General features: G+C 42.2%; 1 protein-coding gene across 1 annotated transcript in view; it reads right to left on the reverse strand.

The window, feature by feature from the left end:
* Nucleotides 1-402: 402 nt before the first annotated feature.
* Nucleotides 403-27,696, reverse strand: part of camkvb (CaM kinase-like vesicle-associated b) — a 45,216-nt gene continuing 17,922 nt past the window's right edge. The window contains exons 2-11 of the mRNA XM_036530223.1: nt 10,270-10,377; nt 9,775-9,906; nt 7,521-7,595; nt 6,934-7,072; nt 6,169-6,289; nt 5,720-5,795; nt 5,442-5,578; nt 5,007-5,085; nt 4,087-4,174; nt 403-3,556 (exon numbers count right to left, since the gene is read on the reverse strand). Coding sequence (XP_036386116.1) covers nt 3,221-3,556; nt 4,087-4,174; nt 5,007-5,085; nt 5,442-5,578; nt 5,720-5,795; nt 6,169-6,289; nt 6,934-7,072; nt 7,521-7,595; nt 9,775-9,906; nt 10,270-10,364 — 1,278 coding nt within the window. The 5' untranslated portion in view covers nt 10,365-10,377 and the 3' untranslated portion in view covers nt 403-3,220. The remainder of the gene's footprint in view (nt 3,557-4,086; nt 4,175-5,006; nt 5,086-5,441; nt 5,579-5,719; nt 5,796-6,168; nt 6,290-6,933; nt 7,073-7,520; nt 7,596-9,774; nt 9,907-10,269; nt 10,378-27,696) is intronic.

The raw sequence follows: 27,696 nt of genomic DNA on the forward strand, positions 1-27,696 counted from the left end.
GCTCTACCTACACCCAGGCACTTGAAGTGCATTTCAACAGTTAGTCTTTTTTTGATCATCGCCGGAGGAAGACTGGGGAGTTGAAACACGTTGCGAGCTCCTGGGTGCAGGCAGAGACCCATTGCTGTGTTTTGTTTCGAGTTCTTGAGCACTGTTCGTGCTTTGAATGTCTATGCCTTGTTATCTGTAATAAATATCTGCTGTTTTTTTGCACTTTGTTAAGCTAGCTGCATTTAGCTCCCTTCCTGCATTTACAGAAAAATATCAACACTAAGAGTGTGCAGTAATTAAATCATTCACTGCAAGTGTTTTAGGAGACAAATTACACCTGGAGCTAACAGCAAGGCAACCATGATCAAGGACATAATGCTCTACACCAATGTTCCATGAAGAAATTTTTATTACCATCAAATTCATAAACTCAGTCAAAGAATACAGAGGTTACACATGAGAGACAGGACCTATAGGAGCCTACAGGTCCCGGTGACAAATACACTTATAAATACATCAGTAAGTACATGGGGAAATGAACAGACTTCATACTGAATACAGTGACACGCACTGAAAAAAAGCATTGCTTTGAATAGTAAAACACAGTCTTTTATTGTGGTCATAACTAGGTGTATGAATATGGTAAGATCATCTGAATAATGCCTCAGTACATTTTACATAAAGTTCAATGAATGTTAAACTTTTTACATAAAAATCTATACCTGCAGGGGTTCATTAAAATAAAATTCGGTAATACTACAACTCAGTAATGTAGGTATAATTAACTATTTATATATTCATAGGTCTCAGAAACACATAGGAATACAGCAGACTGGGCAGAAAAGACTTCATCAACATTGTTGATCAATATAATGGACTATGAACAGAACAGATTAAATAGATTTTCATTTTCCCCTTCTGTAGAAAATTACTCCAATGCATCTAAATGACAGACTTCCATAGAAACCTGCAGCTGCACAGATGTGAATACACTGCAGAGAAAAAAAGAATGGCCAAATAAAGCACTGTGGAGAATCTGCAATATCAAAACAGAGTTACTGAAACAAAAAAAAAGCACATAAAATGGCTGCAAACTGGAAATGTAGCCGTGGTCTTGCTCTTTCTCAAGATCAACAGCCTCACCCACAGCTGGTTTGGGTGCTGTCAGAAATGCATTGTGGGACGGCGAGGGACGTTTGCAGAAACGTAATGCAATGCAAGTCTGAAAAGTGACTTTATGTGATCTGGGCACTTCCTGCTCAACAGTGGCAGGGTGACATCACAAGGGTGACATCTGGACAGGAAACACCCTGTTCTTCGAGACCACGGCAGCATTGCCAGTTCAGCTCTCACTGGCATGTACAATATGTGTGCTTTATGAAGCAAGAAACGCAGAGGAGAATCACAGTATTTGTAGCAACTGCAATATTGCTCAATGAATAGTAATTACAGTGAACTCTGGTACCATCTCTAGGACAAGCATTCTACCATTCACTAAATTGGGACCATTGGTGGGAGGGAGGAAAAGACCATTACATAACCAAATAATAACTGAATAAATAAATAAATAAATACAGTACAAATAAGTCACATCATCATTTTTGTATCTCATCAGCCCAGCTGAATTCCAATCCCAGTCTAGTTGATGGTTCGCAATACTAGGAGCTTTAGTTTAATTCTATTATTTTTTACCAGGAGTTTTACATTTGAATGGAGGGGAGGACAGGAAAACATGGCTTTTAGTATCAGTATGCAAAGAAGTTTCATTTAGCTTCAGACAGCAGTGGGAGAGTGCAAAAGACAGAACCAAAATAATTTAACCATGTGTAGGATTTCATGAAGCAAAAGCTCAGGCATGTTAGAGTGGACAGAGAAAAGAAGAGAAAGAAATAAACAGGGGCATATTTTTACAGTGAAGAAAGAGGCGAGGGCTTCTGATGGATAAAGACCTGCACTAAGGGGGCTGGGCCACGCCCATCACAGATCAGACAGAAGTATAGGTGCAAGTAAAAGGGACAGCTAAGAAAAAGAAGGATACTTTCCAACTGTATGTATTAAATTACATAAGTGATACATTATCAAGATTTAAATCACGTATGTATTTGATCTGCAACAGGAAATGTGTCCAAAGACAGGGAGCGACGACAATATGAATGTTAAAAGGAAATGTCAGCAACAATGTGAGACAGAGCATGTGAAAATGTGTCAATGTGTTGCAGGCATAAAAAGTACAATGCTTTTGTAAGGCAGGAAGTGAGAGCACATCTTTATCCACCAGGTACATGGAATTGATGTAGAGCCAAGAGGAAAGTAGAGAACGCATGCCATTTGGCTACTTTTCTACATAGATGTCTATTTACAGTCCTGTACATTTACACTCAGCCAGCCACATGGTTCTTTACTGAGCCAAGTCTGAACTGAGGAGTGACAGGTGTCAATCACTCTCACTCAGTCTGCAGCCCCGTAGACCACACTGAAGATTAACCAAAATAAATAAATGAACAAATTAATAAATAAAATGCATACAGCGACTAGTACATGGCCACACCCTTAAGAAAAGTGAATGGATATTGACGAAAGGAAGAGGGAGCCCATCCACAGTAATCTGGAAGTGAAAGGTCCTCTCTTTTTAAAGGGAGAGCACTGTAGATAGGTGGGTACCGTTCACTTGCAGAACGCTATCATGCAAATCTAACATTACAAGAGGTAAAGCCAAGCTGTTCATAACGTCATAAAGTGGCATGAGAGGTCATGAAAGAGGGAGGTTGGGTAGAAGTTACCAAACTCGGGTAATGATGCAAAGAAAAGCGGTTCAAGTTTGGCGTCTAGTGTATTTTTTTTTCCCTCACCATGTTATCATTAGGGAGAGCTCAAGGAGAGAAGTTTAAGGCGTTAACTAGACCTGCTTGCAAAGAGAAAAGGACTTCGGCAGGGATACACTGTAGTCAAAAGGGAACGTGTCTGCGAGGCCAGGAGAGGGTTTGCAAGACAGACGACAATAAAAAAGAAAGTAAGTTTGACAGGCCAATGAGTCACCCAAGACTGAGGGCTCGCAGGCCTTGTAGTCGATCAGGAAAGATGGAACACAGGCTCTGTGAGATGGTACTAATGCTGCGAGTGAGGGTTTAGCAGATTCAGTGTCACCATGCCAGCAGCTAATATACAGTGTGCGGGGTTGAGGGTGAGTGGGGGTGTGGGGAGGGTCAGAGGGTGTAGTGGGGTGGTACGTTTAGCCGTTCTGCTCATCCCCGGGCCCTGTGGCCGGTTGGTGGGGCGCTGGGGTCTCCCCGTTACACCGCGTCGAGAGGTTCTCGTCCTCGGGGGCAGGGCTGGTGTGGGTGGAGTCGGGGGGTGGGGCAGGGCCCTCGCTGGCCCCTTCATTGGCTGTTGTGCTCTCTGGCTCAGCGCTGGGGGCCTCAGTAGCCACAGGGGCGCTTGCAGCAGCAGCAGGGGTGTCATTCGGAGCCCCAGGCACGGCCAGACCAGCAGAGGGGCTGGCTGATGCAGAGCTGCTCTGTTCGGGTGCTCTCAGTCTCTTCATGATAGTTGTGACCCGCACCGCTTTCTGTGGGTGACATTCGAATCAGCAATGACCCACTGCACATGTATATATGCATGTATACACATGCAAGTATGTATTTGTGCATGAATGCAAGCATGAATGCATGTATTTTTGTATGTATGTATGCATGCAGCACGTATGTATGTATGCATGTTTGTATGTATGCATATATGTACGTATGTTACATGTATGAGTAAGTATGCATGAGTCAGCGATACTTAATTTCAATACAATAATGTACTATTTCACTTAGATTTCTGAATTCTCAAAATCTGATTTCAGAAGCATGTTGTCCATACTAGAGACTGAGTGGGTGGCGGAGCGGCAACATGTTATAATCATGTCTTATCATAAGTACTGTATAATTAACTACAGCAAATTCCTACAGGCCTTAAGCCTCTAAGCCCCATTCAGTGGCCAGCTTGTGTGGCTATTGTGATTGAAACTGGTCAGCAGAGGATGGTCATGTAAATGGCAAAAGGCAAGCTGTCCATCTCCGGGATGCAACAGCAAAAAGAAAGAGGAACAGTTACCTTCCACTTGGCTTTGGCGAAGTTTTTCTCGATCTGTGCACAGACTCCATCCTTGATGTTCTTGTCTGAAGCTGCATTCCCAGATATCCTGATAACAGAGGAAACCTGTGTTTAAAAAATCCTTGTGGCTTGTTCTTCTGTTACATACAACAAATACAGGGGCTCCTAAGAGTTGAGATAGAAACACTGAATTGTGCGTACAGTAACATTATGCAGTATGAAATGTGCTGAAAAAATACCCAAAAATAATTAAATAATGACTCATTTCTCTCTCTCTCTCTCTCTCTCTCTCTCTCGCTCTCTCTGTTCACATCTGTTTATTTAATATGCATGCTTACAGGGCACATCCCAAGTGGTTAAGGGGAGGTGTCAATGTCTGGGAGAATGTTTTTCTTGTGGATTATTTATTTATGGTCTTAGGCATGCAGTGTCAACGAGAAGAATTGTGCTTTTGACCTTTCTGTTTGCTCAAGCTAAGTTGCCAATATGGCTGACCAGAAAGAACAAAATTGTAGGAGCAGGTTTATCTGACCTGGTAGATGTGTTGATAAGGCTTATAACAGCAAGGATGAAAATTATTTTACCTACTATTCATTTATTCTTGTCATCTTTTAAAGGGTCACGGGGGTTGAGGAGTGCATTTGTGGGAATACTGAGGATGGAGCACCGGAACTTAATTTTTGAGTCCTCTCGGAGGGTTGTTGCATTTGCTTATTTATTTACCTGTGTATTTTTTCCTTCGTTGTTCATTTTTTTGTTTCGTTGTATTGTTTGTTTGGTTTGGTATGGTTTCTTGTTTTTTTCCCCTTTTTGACCCCTTTCTTAAATGGATGCACAGTAACATTTGTTGACTTTTGTGGTATATTGTCTTTTATAAAGGAGGCTTAAAATGTCTTTCTCTTTCCATTTCTTCCACTCACCATTCATGGTTGATAGCCTCTTGTGCAGTTATTCTCTGGTCCTGATCCACTTCCATTAGACGGGACACAAGCCCCTTTGCTACAAAGCAAACACAGAGGCAACATTTAGCAAGACTCAGGTATCCTCTAGCATCTGAGACAGAAAAACAGCATCAGGGTTATAGGTGTCATTGATTTCCAGTGATTGTACTGTAACTCATACCCCAGAGGGTTGCAAGTTCCAAGGCCAGGTAGGACACTGCTATACAACATTCTAGGAAGATGTTTAACCTGAATGTTTTTTGTAAAATTATAAAGTTATGTAAATTCTTATAGTGTAAAAATGCAAGCTATATAAGGCACTTGCTAAGCACAAAAGCAACATGATATGAATCAATAAATCATGGTGATAATATTAATAAGCAGCACACACCAATCCAATCGGCTCAGAAGTACCTGAGTCTGAAATGTCATCCCAATATGGGGAGTCGAACTCGTAGTCTCCTGCCAGGATCTTACGGAACAGATTCTTGTCGTGGTTCTCGTAGTCATCGTCGTCGGTTTCATCATAGAATGGGGGGTTCCCTGACAACCTGAGAACAGAGAGCGCAGGTGAGCGAGGCACAGACACACTAAATGCTAAAGTCTAAATATTCATATTTCTCTAGTTTATGTTCATACATGCATAATTAGTGTTATTTTGTGGAGGTGCGTTCTGAGCCCCTCATACTCACAGTATGTACATGATGACTCCCAGTGCCCAGCAGTCTACCGGTCTGCCGTATCTCTGCCTCCCAACCACCTCAGGGGCTGAGACAGGAGAAACAGAAAAAGAGTTCAGAATATTCGCTGAAGGAAACTCCTCCCATCCCATATCATTCCATATACCCCTTACCCACCATTACTGTGAACTTTACCCACATGTACAGCTTTAAGCTACACCCCAATTTAATTCTTCATGCTGTTTTCCCACCACCCACCACCCACCATTAGCTCTTCCTATAGTGAAAATATTAAGCTCATCATAATCATTCTATATACCCCTTCCAAATCCCCTAGTGTTAACCCCTCCTGGTACAACTTTCTTAGCCCCTTCCTTACACCCAACTATAAGCTTCTGCCCCAGTAACCACACTCTCCACCCTCTACCTTTTACTGTACACCCCTCATTCCCCCTTCTCACCCAGGTATTCAGGAGTCCCACAGGGCTCTTTGATGAGCCCATTCTCCAGCTTGGCAAGGTGAAAATCACTGATCACAATTTTGGACTGCTTCAGACGGTTGTAGTACACCAGGTTCTCCAGCTGAAATGACAGGAACGCAGTGTTTTTCCTTTCAGTACATTCTGATTGGGTTCAGAGCACACACACACATAATTTGCAGCAAGGTGGACATGTCATTGATAACACCTCATTTCTTATTTCCATCTCTGCTTGCTTTTAATTCCCATTCTCAAAGGCACAGGTTGGCCACTGGCTCTCAGCTGAGCTAAAGCTGATTTGTGTGCACATGTAAGATAAACAGTCAGAAATGTCAGGCCACGCTACTGTTTTGGCCTGATAAAGACCTCCCCCCAAAATAATGGGCTAATCTTTTCAGTCAAAGCTATAAACACGAAAATTAGTTTATTACTACAATTCATCTGATAATCCATGGCTGATTGTGCCTCTGTAACTCAATCAAGCATGATGAGGAAATACAGCGGTTACATCAAAATTAAAATGTTTTGGCTTATCTATCCCCAGCTCCTTGCCTCCATGGGTTCATGGAAATCAAACAGAACCACAGTGCGGGCCAATAATTTTGGACCAGTTCAAATGTCAGGTGCCAATTGGAAGAGACATGCATTTTGCTTTGATGATGACCCCACTGACAAGACAGCATTTGAGGTTGGATTTTGCAATGTATTCCCTTCTTTGTCCACCAGATGGAGCCCTGCTGACTGTACCTTGAGGTTTCTGTGGACGATCTGCAGGGAGTGCAAGTAGGCCACCGCTTCCATCACCTGGCGAATGACATTGCTGGTATCCCGCTCTGAGTAATAGCCTTGATCGAGGATCCAGTCAAACACCTCTCTGCCTGTTGCACTGTGGGTGAATAAAAAAGTCTCCTCTCAGATGATTGATGTATGACTGTCTATATCTGTATAGCTCCCACTTCATTTGTCCATCATTAACTGTGGAATGAATTTCCTTTACCAGGACAATAAAAGTCCAAATATGAATGCCTGAACATGCAGGAATATAATTTCTAGCATTCTTTATATATTGGATTTCAGCTTCAAGATTAGCCCATGGCTAAAATAGGAAATATCATAAATAAGAAAAGAAAAGCAAAATAAGAAAAGATCAGGTATATATAAGGCAATTCAGATCAGTTAAATATGTAAATAATAAATGGCCTTTAAGGAAGCTCAGCAGAGTAAGAATGTCGCTCCAGCCTCAGGCTATAACAGCTCATTCCTTGTGAATCCGATAAAACCCATTGTGATGAAATAATGCCATCTCCTCCGAGCCAAATAACAGAGTGACTTACAGCTCCAGGAAGAGGAAGTACTCTTTCCTGGTCTCGTACACGTCGACCAGCTGAAGAATGTTAGGGTGCTTCACCCTGTGAGTGGCAGGAGGAACACAAGAGAGAGATTAAGAGATGGGTGGGAGGGTCTTTCATGGCCGGACACAATTGCACCAACAACTGAAGAGCCCACTCATCTCAGTCAACCAGGCCAAGCAGAAACATGGCTCTCCACCATAAAAAGTGCTTTATTTAACATAGCCAATTTAATGCAGATAGCGCTTATTCAGCTGTATGCATTTCAATAAACACGGCTGAGCAGAAGGTTGTTTCAGGCTATTGTTTGCTGTTTCATAATGCATCCAGTGTTGTAAACTTTTCTGTTATAAGAAATATTTTAATGAGTATGAACATGTGTGTCATTTTCATAAATAGAATTGAAAAATTTAAAGAGACAGACTCATGAACTCATGGTCAAAGTTAATGAGGTGTGGCCGAGCGTGTCACCTAAGAATAAAGAATGACGAAAATCAAAATTTCCAGTACTATAGCTTTGATAAGATACATATATACTCCTCTAGTTACACCTCGATGAAGACACTGCAGCTGCCAAAACTGTTTCATTTATTTATTTTGATTATTTTAGGCTAACTGCAAATTACAGTGCAGGACAGTGTGCAGTCCTCCTCATTTCTGTACCGACATTAATTATAGTACAGTAACCAAACACGTTAAAGACTCACCAGTTTGGTAACTATCTGTGATTAGCCCTGCCCTGTGAGTTTGAAACTCATCTGATTCCCACAATACAACATAGTGCACAGTTTAACTGCAAGGGATTGTGGGTAATGGCACATATTTGGACAGTTGTCCAGAGTATGAGGAGTGCAGGCAATCTTTATTTTACCAACATTTCAATTTTATGATTCAGTTTATTATAATATTCTCCACATTTAATAAATGCCACCATTAAATGTTTAATGGCATAAAGTCCAGGTTTATGATGAGAAAGACACTGGTGAGTGAAAATGGAAGGTTCAGTGAAGACTCTTATCAGGGGTTTTGTGTGTGTGTTTGTTGTGTTGTCTTTCTTAGTTTGGTTTGTTGTTTCATTCAGTGCACTTCCAATGTGGGGCTGAAGAAAAAATAAATATTCCATCCTTTTGACTGGGTGCACTCTCTAACTTGCCCTGTAGCTAAAAAAAAACCTGACTGAAGATTGTGATTTGCATCTTGCTATTCTCCATATTTTGTCATTCCTAAACCATCACACAGAGCATGTTACAATATTTATAGTGCACTTCTTGTCTACAGTATTTTTAAATATATAAATACTCGTGCTGGGTTCATATCTTATGAATATTTGACTTAATACCATACGTATCTAGCATAAAAAGATTTCTAGCCTGGTGAAGAACATAACTCCCAGTGATGACTCCATGTCTATGGGAAAGTAAGATTGAATTTCAGACTGAATTTCAGCTGTCTGAAAATGCATCGTATGGTAAAAGCTGAGAGCACCTGTACCACTTCCACCAAAGCCATAGGCAGGCTGCTCCTAGAAGTAGAACTGGACCTCATCATAACACCTGCAATGATTTATAGATGTATGGATGCTATGTGTATAGAGAGCAGTGTAGTTTTTTTCTCTACAGAGATGAAACATTTCAATGAGAGTTTTTTTCTCTCTTCCTTTAATGTTATTTTTTTTGCCTGTTGCTGCCAGTAACAAATGCTTTGATGCTGCTCAGAGTATGCTAATGTAAGTCTAATAGGAAAGCAAGGTTAGTAAAAAAACACTGTAAATGTGAGATGAATATATGTGAGACAAATACAATTTTAAAAAAGTGCTACACAAGATAATTATTCAGCGGTATGGGGTGGCTTTTCCTTTGCAACACTTTTTTTCTCTTGCTTTCATGATATATGATATTCTCTCTGGAGGTGCAATCATAGATGAAACATTTCACTTGGTTTTATGGAGCATCAAAAACTCTGCACTGTATGCTAATAAACATTGCACTGAATGAAAAATTGCAACAATGTTTATTTGTCACCACAGCCTTTAAAAAGATCTAAGGGATAAATCTCTGTTTTACCATCACACAGATTTAAAGAATAACCATACTACAGACATATTAATTTTTAAAAACTTTAAAAACCGGCATTTAAAAACACAAAAATCAACAGTACTCCTACCTCAACTGACAGCGTTTGTAGGATATATCAACTAACAAAGGAAAAGTAAGAATTGCAATTAAGTCCATAATCTCACATTTTTAAAATGAGGATCTCATTCTTGGCAGCTTTCCGGACCTTCCTTCCATCTTTTTTCAGGAATTTCTTACAGGTGTACATTTTTAGCGTATTCTTGTCCTTGGCCCGGAAGATCTCGCAGAACTCCTCCCTACAGACAAGTACAACATATCTCACAAAATATAAAGACAATGTACACAATCCACACATGAGGAGCTGAAATTTTCAAGATCATATGATACCCTAAAAATTGGGGTGCTTTGTTTTTTTTTTTTCTTTCAAATTTGCATCCATCATTGCAATGAATGGCCCATAAATATAATTTGTACTGTTTTGCCTAATTACTGACTTTAAAACTGAAACAACTCTTTGGTAAAAGGACACCAAAATGCTTAAGACACCTCAAGACACTGCCATGCTTTACCTAAGACACAATGGTACTCACTCCAGGGCATCAGTAGCACCTCTATCAGTTACCCTTCTATGTCCCACCTGACAGGTTAAGTGTACTCACGATTTAACGATCTGTCCCAGGTCATATTTGTCTGTCACCTCTGAGGGACTGTTGTAATCCTTCTTCTCCCCGAGTGTTAAACAGCCGAATGGCATGGCCACGCCTGCCCTGAAAGAGAGCACATGGCAGGAAGCACATTTTTACACAAAATCCTCCACCATCAGATACCAGCACACAGTACTACACGCCATCACACAAACTTGCTAAACAATTGTACAAAGTCACAGACCATCCAACATCAATACACTGCCAAGAGAAGGCCTTCACTTCATAATTCAGTTACACCACTTACACCACATCTAATCGAGGCCACTCCATCCCCTTATAGGAACAGCAGTCTGATTGAACAGAGCTTCACTCAAGCAGCATGGTCACCTCACCTAAACATACCACACTGTTGTGCCTTGTATTCAGGGTTATCTTGAGTTCATATACTGTATCCTAGCAATAATAGAAATAAGCGGTATGATTCAGGAGTTGGGTTTGTAGCCAGGGCCCCACTTGAATTGATTCAGTTAATATCCAACTTTATGAATATGTAATGGCAAAAAAACATAGAAGTCCTATACTTTGTTCAGTATAAGAGTGCCTGCCAAGCCAATGAATAAAAACTTGCAGTGTCTCCAAGCAGTGAATACTGTGAGATGGATAAAACCATTGGGCTCCTGTGTCCTCAGACACATAAACCTCCCTGCCTTGGATAAATAGTAGACACTCATTACCGGCATATTGTCCAGTCTCTTTTAGGGGAAAAGGTCAAGGAAGCATTTTACGAGTCTGGCTGGCTTTGGTCATATAGAACCACTCTGACTGTCTGAATCCTTCATCTCCTCTTCTGTCAGTCACTATGTGTGTCCTGGCTCTGCACCTTGTGTAGTGTTTCAACCTCTCTGAATCCTCTGAAGCCGCCTCCAGTCTTATTAGGCAGGGCTGCGACGGGGTGGGTTGAGACAGAGTGGAACAGCAAAGCGAAATGCAATCTTGCTTCCGCAGAGACATGCTTTAAACTGGGGGGAGAGGGGAACTCTGGGAAGAGTGTCCAGGGAAGCTCGGACAAATTACACCACTTTATCAGCCTCAATGTGCACTTCCCAGCACAATCGCTGCACACTGCTGTGTAACACCAGCAAGCCAATTTAAAAAACAGCATTCCTTGTTTTATTGTTACAGCGAGATTACTTTTTTCTAACCAGTTCTATTGGTCTCATAGCTATTGGTTTTATTTATCTATTTATTATTTTTAGGGAAGCACAAAAAGTAACTGGAGCATTGGAAGTCATCCACATCATGTTAAAAGAAAGGGTTACAAGATTTGCCTGGCTGGAGTTCTCTTGATCTATGAAATTGAAAAACAGGCTGGCATTTTAAAATACTATTGGCTGTATAAAACATTTTGACAATCCTTTATAATTATTTCTATGAATATGTTCTGAGCAGGGGTTGTGAAATTAGTTATTTTCTAAAAACCTTTTTTAGTTTATCTTTTTTTTTTTCAGTTGAATAATTTGTTTGGCAGTCGGGCCTCTGTTGTGTGCAGAATGCGGAGGTGGTGTGAAAATGCAGAAATGGAAATGAGGGCTTGAAAGTTTGTTTTTTATTTGGCACAATGTGACGTCATCATGTGACTCTGCTGATGCATTCGTGATTTCACGTTGGCATGCACTACATGAACTAAACTGCTAAACCCAGTTTAAACAGTTTCTTCCCCCTTTTCTATCTGTAACCATCAGTCCAACACTGCCATAGTCTGTCCTGGTGGTCTACTTGCATTTTAAATGGATGTGTGAGTTTCACAGTGCGATACCACAGGCAAACTTCAAGATAAGACGCTTGTCCGGGTGCATTAAATAACAATATTCTGGCGGTTAAGCTTGCCTCATCACAGCACCCTCTATACTTGTGCAAAAAAGCTGAAACATGATAGTGATGCAATCCTCAAGTGCACTTAGTCAAGGGCTATTTTTCTTATATCTGAAGGATACGCAAATCTCCCCTGACATCATCTGAGTGACTTGCAGGTTCCTCACAAGCTGGTAAAGAGTGCCAGGAAGTAGCAGGCCAACGCCTGCTGATGAAAACTACACTCCGCTAGCAGAACGAAGCCAAATGTGCTCAACAGCAGCAATCTCTTGTACGTTCGGTTGTTGTTGGAAAATAAAATAACCCCATGTCTCTCCTGGTGGGCTCAGCCTGTGTTTGAATCAAGCACCTTAACCAGATGAGACAACTGGAGTACAGTCTTTTTGCATATCAGCATACTGACATACTGATGTAGTTTGGTTTTTAACCAAAACCGATAGACTGTTTGGTTATAGTTGACTAATGGCTGTAGATGGTTATTCCTTGGTTATTCCTTACCAGAGGAATCAAGACAAACATAACCTCAGCACATCTAACATGGTTCTCAAATACGATTTCATTTACCACCACTGGCATACTGATTTATGCATACAAATCTATGCACATATTAAGTAATAGTTGTGCAAGCATGTTCAATAAAGCCATTTAAACCAAGAGGGATTTCAATGGGAGAAGTCCAAGAAGACCTTTGAAATCTCTTCCAATTTCAAGAATATTCCTCCATAATCTTTGTAAGTGAAAAAAGGAAGGCAATATTACAATTGTATTTTTATTATTCTCATTGATTATCTACTCAGCCAGCTCTTGAGATGTACAAAATAAACATCTGCTGAGTCTCTTTCTGATTGGTAAGAGAGACCTCATAATTCTACGGGGAGTAGCCGAGGTGGATTCCATGTCAATCTAGCATAACAGAAGTCATCAGTGATCTATTTCACCCTCCAAGTAGTCACAAGCAACTCAACTCTAAAATCATGCTCAATCCATCAGGTTTCATTTTGATGGTGAAAGCCTTCCCATTGTAAAACTGTTGTGAATGTCTCCACTCAAGAACCTACAACATTCTGAAATTAGGCAGAATCTGTAATCACAAGATCCATGAAAAACTACAATGTCTAAATGGGTAATCTGGTTGTCTATCTAAGCTCTTCATCCAAACAGAAGAGGTCCCCATCCCCTCCGTATTGGCTGTCCATTATGATTCTGTGAAGAGGTGAAACGTGGGACCTTGTGACTTATTTACAGGAAGTGGCTTGCCCTCTGAGAGGTAGCAGCTCCACTGGCACCAGCTGATATTGCCTACATTGTGCTGCAGATATATGGCATGGGAGGTGGGCAATAGCACTGCACTAGAGGATCCAAGGCACCTTTCTCGTTAATGTGTGGAATTGACCATCAAATTAGATTCTCCCTCTTGCCACTTGGCAAAACATGCTTCTTGCTCTGCTGTGTTTGAGTAAAGCCAGGATTAGATCACATACAATCAATAACACAGATGTTCTACAGACAAAAAAAAAAATCCAAACACAGACAGGGACTGTTTCACAAGCTGCTGCAATTAGAGAATGCCAGTGATAGGGGGAAATTGTTCTGTTTTGCTTGATTTGGTCAAAAGAGGCTTACTAGTTTTGTTTTAGGAGTCTAATGAACCTGCTGCTCTTGAATTTCATTTTAGAATAAAAACCTCCTGCTTTTAAGCAGTGAACATTGCAGACATTTGTCTCTTTTGTCCACACAGATGTTGATGAAGGTGATAATTTTGTTCTTGGAAGTTCAGAATAGTTGTAATAAGGTCATGATGGCGAGATCAAACCAAACATGCCATTGATAGAAGTGAGCAAAAACAGGTGAGATGGCTTTCATTCCCTCCATTTTACCTCCCCCACTCCTTATCTCCTCTTATTCTCCTCTCTGACTCTCAACCTTTTTCTTTGATTTTCCCTCCATCTCTCTGACTCTGCCTTTCTCTCTGACTCACTCTCTATCTCCCTAACTCCACTACTGCCTCTCTGACTCCCCTCTTGTCTCTCTGACTCTGACTCTGTCTCTAACTCCATATGTTTCACAAATTACTGCTGTACATGAGTGACCTCTGAATGTATTAACATCAAAATAACTGACCCAACAGAGCATTATGGATGTGTCCTTTAAAAAGCTTAACCTTAAGCAATGACACTAACCAAAGCAGCGTAGCCAGAGACATACCCGTCGGTTTCATTGACATTTGGTCTTTGTCATTTGACTCACACCGAAATGCAAATGTTTTTTTTTTTTTCTACACTAAGTGTTGTCAGTTCAGTGATCGCCAAAATGAATGTGAAAATGACAACAGGCGATTAAGAGAACCTTCCACACCTTAAAGGAAGCTGATGACATCATTTGCCATCCAGAGAAATATGCTGCAAAAACAGCTCATCGATCTCCATGTTTATCTCATGCTAATGAGCTTGTGAGCAATAATTACAGCATAATTACACAGTAAGTATTCAGCCCGATGAATGAGAAGCCATTGTTTCTGAGAGAAGATAGGAGGCAAGGGTCGGCCGGGAGTGTGGGTTGAAAGTTACTGCTGTCAGAAGCCATTGGAACCCCTGTCAAAGGTTGCCCCAAGCTAATGCTTTAGAAGGAAACACTGTGTGTGTGTGTGTGTGTGTGTGTGTGTGTGAGGGAGAGAGAGAGCAATATATAATATAACTGCATCTGTGGGTCTATATATATAGACACACACACGCACACACATATAAACCCATCCATTTATAGCATAACATTTCCCATCTGCTTGGCATCTTTTTTGTAACCTTAATTAAAATGGCATTTTGGTCTTTAATTTTTTTGTTGCTGGGTTCCTTTTAACTTTAATAAGCACATCGGCTGTGGGACTTCTTTAACAAACAGCCAATTAGCTGAGCACTTAAATGTCAGTGCATGTGCATTAAGAGAGTCATTGCTAGAATGCAGAGGTGTAGGGGAGGGAGAGGGTGCAGGTGAGAGGGTGAGACAGGGGTGTGAGGGGAGGGGGTGAAGAGGGGAGTAAGAATAGGTAAGAGAGGGATAAGACAAGTGTGAGAGGGGATGAGTGGGGTTGGGGTGAATGGAGCTCTGGGCTCGTATTTATCAAATGTCAGAATTACTCTTAAGAGTCCTGCTAAACGAGTAAAAATGTCCTATCTCAGAGTAGGAGCTGGGAGTTATTTAGGAAGCTTCCTACTCCTACTCAGCTGTAAGACCCTTTCCTCCGAGTGCATTTCCTTTGTTTTTTTTTGTGAATTCCTTTTTTGCTAATAATCACACTAATAAAATGTTTGTCAAGACCACATTGTTTTATTCTTTTGTTACGGTTAATGTTGCCTTACTTCCCAGTTTCATCCAAAGATAGTACAAAAAAAATTCCACATATGCCAATGCAAACTCATAGCTTCCAGATATTATGTAGAAAGGCCCTAGCTGTTAACATATGGCTGCCTTTTTCAGGGCTGTTTACTTCACAAATGTCTCCACAACATTAACCGTGATCTTATGAACCCTACAGATGACATAACTGATGTGAAATACTTTTTGTCATTTATGGGTTTCATATACTGCAATATAAATGTTTGATGCGTGGCTAGTCATTGCATTTAAGCTGTGCAGCTATAAGCATCATGGGATTGGATCTGCCATGGTTTTTGTAAGTATCCCTTATCATCAAATAGGTGGCATTGAGGAACGATTTATTAATATAATTTTTTTTTATTATTATTATTATTATGAAATAATAGTGATAACATCTCTAATGAGGTTGGTTTCAAATAAAATATCCTTGTCATGTGACTGATGTCTTTTTACCAGCTCAGTGTCATCAAATGTAAGCAAAACATATTTTTTCTCCTAAAAAATGTGCAGGCTGCCTCAGTGTAGCCACCTGTTGGCGACTTCTAACAGGTTAGTACAGCTTACAAGTACTCCTAAATACCTGCTGAGATAAGTGTAGTTTTAAGTTTAAAGAATCGTGATAAATCGCTTTTACTCTTAGGAGTAAGAATGAAACCAAACTGACATCAGTCCCAGAATTTTTAAGCTTTTGGGACCTACTTCCTACTCTGAGACAATCGATGAATATAGGCACTGGAATTTGTATTGTCTTCAGCAATGGGAACTTCTTCCTTTTGCATGTCACAGGTACGTCCCTGAGGTGGTGGGGGTATTCATGATTGCCCCAAATATCCCTGAAATCAATCCTTGCTTACGCTGAGACACAGGGCACAAGGATAACCAGGGCCGCTATCTGTGGCGGTGCTCAGAGACTGCAGCTCACAGCTCTATTAAACAGCCCCTCAGCATGCTGTCCAAGCACCTGTCTGTCACTCGCAGCGGCTGCACTAGCCTTTCGCTAACAGAGGGGAGTAAGACAAACTGAGGGTACAGGTCACCAGAAGAGCACATTTGACCCATTTAATCATCCCTTCTCCGTGTGTCCAAACCGCTGTGCTTGCATGCTACATGCGGCGTCTTCACAACAGGTCTGATCACGCCTCTGCCTCTCTAATTCACGCTTACCAGAGGCAGTATAATGTGAATCAGGGCATTTTCAGCTGTAATGCTGCACAGCTCACAATGCGGCACAAGTATGCTAATGAAAGCTGTATAACTGTAAAAAGCACCATTAGTGTCAAAGCATGACTGAGAAGGAAGCATTATGGATGAAAGCTAACTGTGGGCCAAAACATGCATTATAGACACATTTTTAACAATGGCCTGAATGAGGGACTGCTGTAAGTGTAATCTTACAAACCCCGCATCTGAATTTATAATTCTGATAACAAGTCAATGGTGCAATCAGATATGTTAGCAATGGTGCAATGATAGCAAGGCTATCCACAGAGAAAATTTCAGATTTTTAAATAATACACTGACAACAGATCTTAACAGTGAGATCTGTAATTGAGAGTAATAATATACGAGCAATATAATAATTAAATAATTCAAACAGGAAATAATCAAAATGTTGCTCCATATTTGTTGAGTAACATTAAGTAATTCTTCTTGAAAAGCTGCCTCTGAGATTCAACAAGAAAGTTGTATTGCTTCCATTTTAGGTCTGATAACGAAGCATGGAAGGCATTGGGGGTTAAAATATGCATCCGATTAAATAAACAAATCAACAGAAAGGCATGGTGCCAATTTTCGATGTAGATCCTCCTTCCTCAGTGGAAATATTGTACAGTAAATAGTATAAACATAGTGAAAAATTCCCCTGCAGGGCAGAGTAACATATAGATTTTATGTAAATACAGAGGAAAGAAAAAACTCTGAAAAGAGGGATGATTTCTTTGCAATTAGGTTAAACAATTTTGAGGAGACCCACAAGCCTTCAGAATGCTAATTAAACACGCAGCAGCTCTCCCCACCACATGAAGAGTGGCCTTGCCCGTAGAGCCCATAGCACACGGGAGGAGAGGGATAATGACCTCGGACTGGGAATAAGCGGAGCAAGGAGAACGAGCTGGCAGTACTGCACGCAGAATCCATCATGGCTGGGCGTATGTGGGATTATAATGAGGAAGGAGGGAAATAAAGAGCAAGCCACTCTGGGATTCATTATTCGCGCACGCACACCCTGTGTTTGGGTCTCGCGGGGACCGCTGCGCATACCACGTCTAAAAAGCAGAACCCATGCCTGGCTCAGATCCTGTCAGAGCTTTGACCCGGCACACGCTCTTCCTCTGCTTTCAAAGCTGCAGCACGACACATACCCTGACCTCTGTTCGTGAAACTACAGTCCGACACACATCCCATCCTTTGCTACTAAGGCACACACCCCATCTACTGCTTTTGACACTACGGTCCAACAAATACCCTGTCCTCAGCAGACTCTCACCCTCTAAAACTGTGAGACTCAATCTGTATTTAATTCAGAACCACACTCAGATAAATGCACTGCATCATCCAGGACTGAAGGAGGAGAGGCAGAGAGCGCTGCGGTGCTTTAGAAAAAGTATCATGCATTTGGTTGAATCAAAAAGGTGCTCTTTGGACTAAAGGGAAATGAAAGAGATTTGGTTATGGCTCATATTTTGAAATAGTGAAAAATCAAAGCCAATGTCTAAAAATTGGCAAAACATTTTGACGTGCAAAAATTAAAAAGCTGTTATAAAAATGGCTTACCAAGGCATTTTGGCTGACATGCCCTCAGCGGGGTATACAAAGACAATGAGCCTGCAAGGCTAAATGGGCAACTCACACACTCAGTCAGCGCCAGGTGCAAGCAATCATCATTACCACCACTGTGACAGCAGGACACCGCATCGTTCACTTGGTTAGCAGATGCCCTTCTCCATGGCGACTCACAGGGCATGCAGTTAGCAACTGCTCACCTTCTGTGACCTGCTCATGGCGCTGGGTTTGTGGAAATGAAGCACCCCTGCTCAGAGGTACAGCAGCGGCGTCCACACTGGAACATGAAGCTAAGCTTCTGCAGTCTGGGGTCTGGTGCCCAAAGCTCCACAACGGCTGCTCACAGAGCGGATAAGAGCGGAGTGACATCCAAGGCGAGAGACAGAACATGGCCGGAACATCACCCTGACAACTGTGTCTGACAGAGATTAGCTGATGCCCAGAGCCTGTCCCCCCAGTCTCTATGTTCCAGAGTCTCTGTCCCTCACTGGCGCCGGCACTGCCAGCAACAAGCTCTTTCCCTTAAGGTCACTCTGAAGCCTCGCTGTCAGAACTGTGTCCCCTGCCGAGGTCAGGGCCGTGGAGCCCGGGCCGAGTCCAGGTCGCTTCGAGTTCGACAGTGTTAAGAGCTGCCTACCTCGCCCACCCCATACCTCTGAGCGTATAGAGAGAATGAGGTAACGCAGAATAATGAGGAGAGATTCACCATCAATTATTTCTGGCTTGCAGCGCTGTCTGACGGCACCTCTGCGAATTCTAGCCTTTAAATCTCCTCCACACACGCCACTCTTTCTTAGAGTTTCACCACCACTGTAGCTATGCTGTCGCCCCCTCCTACCCTCATGCACCTCTTTGGGGCTCCACGCATTGTCCCATTGAGCCTCTCCAGGGCTGTTCTCCCCTCACATTCAGACCTCCGTTCAGCTCTCTGACAGCTTTTGTTGTGCCACTCGACAGGTCCTTTAATGGCTTCTTGTCGCTCCACTCTTTCGTCCGTTGATTGGCTTTTCTTACTTTGTCTCTCCTCTTGCCTTCATTTCCAGAGGTGTTTTTCATTCACTTGGACCTACAGAGGTCAGACATTAAAAAGCGCTGCCTCCCCATTCTCTTTCTGCTTCTCATTCTGTATCCATCTGCCTCTCTCTCTTGCACTCTCTTTCCCTCACTTTGTCTCTCTTTCTCCTTTCTTTGTTAAATTCAGGAAAGGTGTTCCTTTAATTACTAATGACTTTGCTCAATAGGAATGGGCATTTTAGAGTGAGTCTGTTCCTTCAAATAATGATAATAAACAGCTCTATCTGAAGAATCTGGAGAGTTCATTATTTTGTTTAGTGATTTAATGCCGTAAACCTCTAACGTTCTTTTGCATCTTTACCCCTAGCCTCCTTCTAGTGCCATCCTGCTACCTCACACTCATGGCTGTAATCTGCTGTCAGCTAAGACAGCATTAATCTCACTATTCACATTTCATATTCAAGATGGTTGTGTAACGGAGATAACCAAAATGCTCTGCCAGCAGGTTTTTTTGCAGCATTTTGTAAGCTGCCGGTGTGAATATGTTGCCTCTCTCCACTGGTATGCACTCAGCTGGCCCTGCACAGTTAACACAATAATGTCTTTGTCAGTACAGTGTACTGCGCAGTGGAGAAGTAACACTATTTTTATGTGTGTGCTTGCATATGAGCGTGTGAGCGTGTGCTTGTGTGAGAGGAGAAATACCATTACGACAGAATGCGCATGTGAGTGTAGGTGTGTGCATGCATCTATGTGTGAGTGTATGTGCTTACGAATGTGGGTGCGTCTGTGTGAGTTCATGTATACATGTGTGTATGTATGTGTGTGTGTGTGTGTGTGTGTGTGTGTGTGTGTGTGTGTGTGTGTGTATGTGTATTTTGAGTGATGCATAATTTTGTGTCTTCATTAACCTGCACCACATCTGGGGTTGCTTCTCTCTCTAGGAAGAAAAGAATCAATTCTGGATATCTAATTACCTATAAAACACACTTCCATGTCAGAGCAACATCATAGCGAATTTTTCATGAGGAAGGCACCAAGGGGTTGGACACTTAAAGGGAACAGTCAGGTTCACTCCAAAATTAACTGGAATATGAGGCTGTGCTCAAAATAAAACCTCCTCCCAATGGCTTTCTTCCAACCTGCCTGAAAGTCCAGAGGGAGCACTTCCTCTCTGTATCTCCCCAATGGATTACTGTAGCAGTAAGATAGATAGATAGATACACTCAGCTTTTGCATTGTGGCAGAAGAAGGCTTTAGGGTAGTATGGCTACTTGGCTCTTGCTGTCTTACTAGGACACTGATAGTCAATGGCTCACTAGATACTGGGAGGGCAAAATCTCTCAGAAATCTCTAACTTCCCTTTGGGCCAAACATATGTCAGAACTTGCATTCATTTGTGAAAATATATTAGCTGGACCCCTAAATTTGAAGGTATTTAAATTTGTTCAGCATATCTGGCATTTGATCAAACACATCCAAATAACACTTTCAACTGAGCAACACAATTTCAGTTTTTTTTTAATTGATTAATTGTTTTTTGTTGACCATCAACCCAAATCCTTAGAATATATAAGTAAGGATAATCAGTCACAACCATTGAAGACTGACTTGCATCATTCATTTGTGCAGCGAAAATAACATTACAATCGTCCTTCTCCCCCTTTGGCGAGCAAAGCCACTTCCGCCTCTAATCTCATTAGATTTCAGTTCTGCGGCGCTCTTTTGCTTGCAGACACTTTAATTGCCTTGCATTGAATTGACATAACATGAAATATTTTTGGCCCATGCCATAGATAAAAAATAGCAGGCTCACTTTTAATGTCACAGCTCCCCCAACACCCCTCTAATTGAAGATAGCATCAGAATGCTGACTTGAGGAATCCTGGAAGTGCAAAGGAGGACAAATGGCAGGCCATAAATTCAAGGAGGCCCATTTATGAGCCTCAGAGAAAGAGAAGAGAGCAATAAAGCCAGCGATGATGAATGTTTTCTGCACATTACAGTCAGGCAATTTCTTTAGGCTGGCTCTGCTCCGGTGGGCGGGGTGGGGGTGGGGGGGGGGGGGCGGGGGTTCATGTTCCAAGCCCACTGACCATGAAACCTGGTATCATGCAGTATCATCTAAATGCTACCTTTGCCCATGTAACTACAGAATGCAAAATGTCAGTTTCAGGTCACGAAGCATTTTACCCCTACCCCTTTGCCCAAAAGTGTGGCATTTTATATGCCCTGAGGGGGGGGGTCTATGGGAGAGAGGGATGTAGGGCCCTTGTATGCTCTGTTGGGAAGATCTTTCCATGTACGAATACCACTTGTTTCCACAGCTCTGTCCCTAAATGTAAACGCAACCATTTTAAAAACTCATTTGTTCCTGTCTCTGTCAAATTTTTAAACCATGCTTCTTGAAGCTGTACATATTGTGCAACAGTCTTGGTGTTCTATTATGGGTGTGTGCAACATGTGTTACACATAATATGCAGTGTATTTTATCATGGGGTGTGTGCAATATTTTGATGTGCATTCTACTGTTGTGATTGGCACAGCTGGTGCTATTCTATTTATATGTAGTTTATTTTATTGTGACTGTGAAGGCATTTTATGTGCGCAGCATTGAGTCCAAGACAAATTTCCATAAGGGGATGATAAAGTATATTGTATCGTATCTGCAATGCACCTAATAGTGTCCAGGTTGACACACCACAAGAAGCAGTATAGTTCTGCTACTCCTGATTTTGGATAGACCATGCCCCTATCCATAATCATGAACACATCATTAATGAGGCCAGCACCCAGTAAAGATAGACAGTTCAGTAGATTGTGATTATAATGAGATTATGGAAAAAGAAAAATTACTGCATTGGTTTTCTGGCAAGTGCAGGATGTTCAAACAATTTCTGCTAATCGTAACATTGTAACTATTACTATGGAAAATGATTATAGCTTTTTGAATGTTTACAAATCATTGTTCATTGTCAGCTGAGTAGTAATGCAGTAAATGAACTGCATGACTAGACCAACTTTTAAGAAATATCATTGATTCACACTTTTCCCAATCTGAATTATAATTACTCTCATTTGAGAAGGTGAGATATCGATGTGACAAAGTGTGTGCGAATGTGAGGTATGTGTGTGCCTGCGAGTGCGTGTGTGTGGGTGAACGTGAGGTGTGTCTGTGTGTGTGTTGCCTGTGGAGTTCTCATAATTTGGTTTGATGTTTGAAATCTGATGAATCGCCTGATTTACTCCCACAAGAGTACCCCGCTTCTTTTCCCACAGGTCCCTGAGGAATCACCCTTCAGGGCCAACTGTCTCTCACCTGAGCTGTTTAAATACTATTTCCTATGGACTGTGCCTACGCCTTTCTCTGTCTTTCTCCTCTCTCTCTCTCTCTCTCTCTCTCTCCCCACCTCCCTGTCTCTCTCCCTTTCTCTCCACCTTATCGTCTCTCTCGCTCTCCCTTCCTCCTTTCCTTCCATGAGCCAGTGTGCAGTGCTTCGCAAACATAAAGCCTCCTGCTGATTAGCAGATCAAAGTGAGAGCTCAGGCTTATTATTAAGTTCCTCCGCTACCTGATTTAGAGCTACGCCTTGGACTCCCAGCAGCAGAGGTAATGACAGAGAATGCTGGTCCCAGTCTGAGCCCAGGCCAATCAGTGGAAGGCCCCGTTACTGTTCCCTGCTTCCCAATGATGCAGTTCTTCTGTGCAGTTCACAAGTCACTACAGATCAGTGCAATGGGATCAAGATTACCGTTCATGGGAATGGCACGGGGTTTGTGTGCTAATGTATATATTTTAATTTTGTGTATACCAGAGATGGTCTGTGGTCCTGTAAACAGTTCATTCCATTGTAGGGCGGGATTAAAATACTGATCAGTATCTTAAATGCAAATATTTCATGTGAAGCTATCATGCTTTCTGGATTTAACTCAGTCTGCCTTTAATTCTATTTAAAAAAGAAATGTTGATATGACACAAAATAGATGGTACAAATACATGCAGATATGGTGAGAATATCAGGGTTTGTAAAAAAATCACACCAAACAAATCAGAGAAGCCCATATAGCTACAATGACAAAGATGGTACAACATGAACCAATTTTCAACCAAACTAATCGAATAAAAAGATGAAATATAAAAAAGTTATGAACTGAAAGGCAGCTAAAAAGAAGTTTAATAAGTGTGGTTTCATATCACTGACACAACCAGTACCTCTCTGCTTCTCTTCATCATAGACATTCTCACAGTCTCTCCCATCTTCCTCTCCTTCACAGACAGTCTCAAAGCATTTTTTCTCTCTTCTTCTTCATCATCACAGTCACTCTCTCCACGTCTCTCCTCTTTATCACAGACATGCTGTCTCTCTTCCTCATCACACACCTGCTCTGTGTCTCACTGTTCTTCATCATACTCTGTCTCTCTCCTCCTCTTCACCACCACTGACATACTCTCTATCTCACTCTTCCTCAGCACAGACATGCTCTCTGTCTCACTCTCCCTCATCACAGACACTATCTCTGTTTTTCTTCATCTTCACAGACACTGTATCTTACCTCCTCATCATAGATTTGCTCTCTGTCTCTCCTCCTCATCACAGACACTCGCTGTCCTCCTCAATCACAGATATTCTCTATGTCTCACTCCCTTCCCTCCTCTTATTCATCACAAATGCTGACACTGCTGTCTTTGTTCTTTCCCTTGCACTCATGACCCTATCACAGTACTTCTTATTCATGGTGGGACATCCTTCATATTAGGTGTCCATTCAGTGCTGACAGCATTAATCCTCGCAAATTTAATGAGAGGCGCTTCTGAAAGAGGATGACAATTTAAAATCTGAGACTAATGCCTAAATTAAGCACAAACTCTGAGAGGCAGCTCTGAGGTACTCGGCTGCATCCACCAAAAAAAAAAAAGCAGTAATTATATAACTGCGTAATGACATCACCTACCCCTTGTGACACTGTGTTCCATAATCACATTCTGTGCTGATACAATACTCACACCCAGGCGCCTGAGTGCTACCTGAGTGGTCATTTTGCAAAATCACTTCAGATTAAAATCACTAGAAAGGATCCATTCCTTCTGTGTTCTGATTAAAAAAATACGCGTGTGTGTGTGTGTGTTGTTTCTGTTCTATAACATCAACAAGAACCAAACAGAGATAACAGCAATTAACAGCAATTTAGTCAAAAGAGAAAAAGAGAACAAAACAGATATAAATATTCATGATGCTTTTTCCCAGACGTAACACGCAATGCTTGCATTCAGATTTTAGAATTCCTCTGTACTGTCACAGTCCTGCAGTAACCCCAATTTGATGGGCAGTGTAAACACAAAGATGTTATCTCTGAAACTATGAATATTAACAGTGGTATACCTATCTGTGTGGTTTGGTGTGCTGAGTGCTTTTCCACCAATGATCTCAGAGAGCTTTTCTGGGAATAGAAAACACATCACCCAACTGCCAATGTAGAGCACCCACCGGGGGATGCACCATTTCAGAAAAGCCATAATTTAGAGGTAGAGACATAGGCAATATGAGGACAGTTTAACTGAAGAGATTAATCACTGTGCAAAAGGAGAAGATTAGATGGTATTCACTATATTACTCTCTTGGTTCCTATTCCACCTCTTTTCGTAAGCTAATGTTGCTTTAAAAGACACCTATGGGTAAAATAACTACACAACAAACGTTTGGTTGGATGTATGAGTTATCCAAGATTCAGACTTATCACAGCAATTAGCTTGGGGTGTACCTGGTATGTCAACCACAGTCTTTCCCTTGGGTTCATTTTGTATGCTTGATAACTTTTTTTTCACAGATCTTTTTTTTTCCTTTTTTTCAGAGCCCTGAGTGTGCTTTCAGAAGATCAGCATTGTGTTAGGAGTCCTCAGTACAGTACATAAGGTGGTGCCCCCTGCTGGGGGAAATTCTGAATGCCAGTAAACAGGGCTCTTTTCATCCCTTGGACAGATCTTAATTAGAAGCTTGTTAGCCTCTCCCCTTCAAAGGAAATCAAAGAGCCATCTGGTACATTTCTACAGTTTAATCTTGAAAGAATTCGCCTTAGCTGCAGCTTTCATTTGGATTTCTCTTTCAGTGGTGCAGATCAGTTCACTTGCGCCACATGCAAACAAGGAACCAGAGCACTGAGATACTCATTAAGAGAAAGGAGCTAATTCTTTGTGTCCTGGATTTGGCGGTTGTGATGTGGCATGCAATGACTGTTTCAGGGGTCAATGTTGACGCAAGTGCTCGGAGGCTGTGTTGGAATTTTGCCTGTAGAGAGCAGTGTTGAGGTGCACTTTTAGGGGGCTGTGTTGTGGTTTTTTTCATTGGGTGTGTTGGGGAACAGTACTTGGTGGCTCATAGAGGGCAGTGTTGGGGAGCAGTTTTAAAAGACAGGATCCCACAGTTAAAGGGCTGTGTTTTGTGGTTGGGATGTCATTCTCCCTCTTTGCAGAAAGCTAGTGTTGTGTGCTGGGGAGAAGACAATGGTGCAGGTTGAGCAAGAGTGCAACTGTCATACCTGTGCCCAAGAAATCCAACCCAGTCTACATGAAGGAATTCCATCCCGTGGCTCTCACTGCGATAGCGATGAAGTGTTGCATCTCTTGCAACACATTAAGGCCTGCCTTCCCACAAATCTGGACCCCCTACAGTTCGCTTATAGAACCAACCGGTCCACTATATCCATGACCCTCCACCTCACCCTGTCCCATCTGGAAAACTGGGATGCCTATGCCAGACTCCTCTTCATCGACTTCAGCTCAGCCTTCAACACCATCACACCACAGCAACTGCTGGAAAAGCTGAGGTCGCTGGAGGTGGATACTGGCACGTGTAATTGGATCTTGGACTTCCTGACACAAAGGCAGCAGTCAGTCGGAGTCGGCAGCCACACATCAAGCACCATCTCGGTGAGCACAGGCTCACCCCAGGGCTGCGTCCTGAGCGCCCTGCTGTTCAGCCTGCTGACCCACAACTGTACTGCCCGATTCAGCAACAACCACATCACCAAGTTCGCTGATGACACTACAGTTGTGGGTCTCATCAGCAAAGGTGATGAGTCAGCATACAGGATGGAGGTGGAGCAGCTGACAGCGTGGTGCAACAGACACAACCTGTCCCTGAATGTTGACAAGACCAAGGAAATGGTCATCGACTTCAGGAAGGCTCGCACAGTGCACCACCCCCTGCTGACCATAGATGGCATGGCCATGGAGAGGGTCAGTAGCATCAAGTTCCTGGGAGTGCACCTGGCAGATGATCTGTCCTCGACCACTAACATCATGGCCATCGTCCAGAAGGCCCAACAGCGGCTCCATCCCCTCTGGAGGCTCACGCAGGCCAGCCTACCCATTCCGGCCCTCACCACCTTCTACAGGGGCACCATTGAAAGTGTTCTGACCTACTGTATCACTGCCTGGTTCGGAAACTACACAACTTCCAAACAGAAACAGCTGAACAGGATAGTGAGAACAGCGGGGAAGATCATTGGTGCCCCTCTCCCATCCCTGCTGGAGATCTTCAACCAGTGCTGCGCCCGCAGAGCCTCCAGCATCACCAAGGACCCTGACCACCACTCCCACAACCTGTTTTCCCTCCTACCATCAGAGAAGAGATACAGAAGCATAAGTACCAGGACGACCAGGCTTCTGAACAGCTTTATACCCCAGGCTGCGAGGATCATGAACACTCTTCCCCCCCTCACTGAATCATTAACCCCTCCATAGGGGTTAATGGTTCACTTCTCTCCACTAGTGCAATCCTTTTCACGCTGCACCTGGCACTTTTTGTACAGACTATAAAGACAATTTATTGACAGTACATTCTGCTATTCCCATCCAAATATACTGTAACGACATGCTGCTATAAGACTCAAAGACAATTTACAGTACACTCCTTGATTGTGCTGCGTGTATTGTATATGTATGTTGTTCTAATTCTCTTTCTTAACTTATGTACACTGTTGGTACAGGAGAAACGTTATTTCATTCTTGATTGTACGCAAGTGCATGATAAAATGACAATAAAGGAAATCTGAAATCTGAATCTGAGGTTCCATGTTACACTTATCACTTTGCTTAACCAAGAGCTTGCAGTGATACACAAGGCCTTAGCTGAGCAATGTGAGTCAGCTTATTAGGTAGGCCGAAGCGTTGTTAATAGCAATGCTGGACTGAAGGTACATTGTATCATCTGTCACCCCATTCTCTATTTCCTTCCTGTCCAGACAGAAAAAGCTAAAATATTGTCCTGAATAGACAGGTGTAATTGGCTGTGGCAATTTGGCATACTTGCCCCCCTAAGCAGCAAGAGAAGCCCATGTTGTTACGGTATGACCACCTCCTCTATACTGTACCACACCACTCAGGAATCTGAACAGTAGACA

Source organism: Megalops cyprinoides, chromosome 6 (genome assembly GCF_013368585.1).
Source record: "Megalops cyprinoides isolate fMegCyp1 chromosome 6, fMegCyp1.pri, whole genome shotgun sequence".
Classification (NCBI taxonomy): domain Eukaryota; kingdom Metazoa; phylum Chordata; class Actinopteri; order Elopiformes; family Megalopidae; genus Megalops; species Megalops cyprinoides.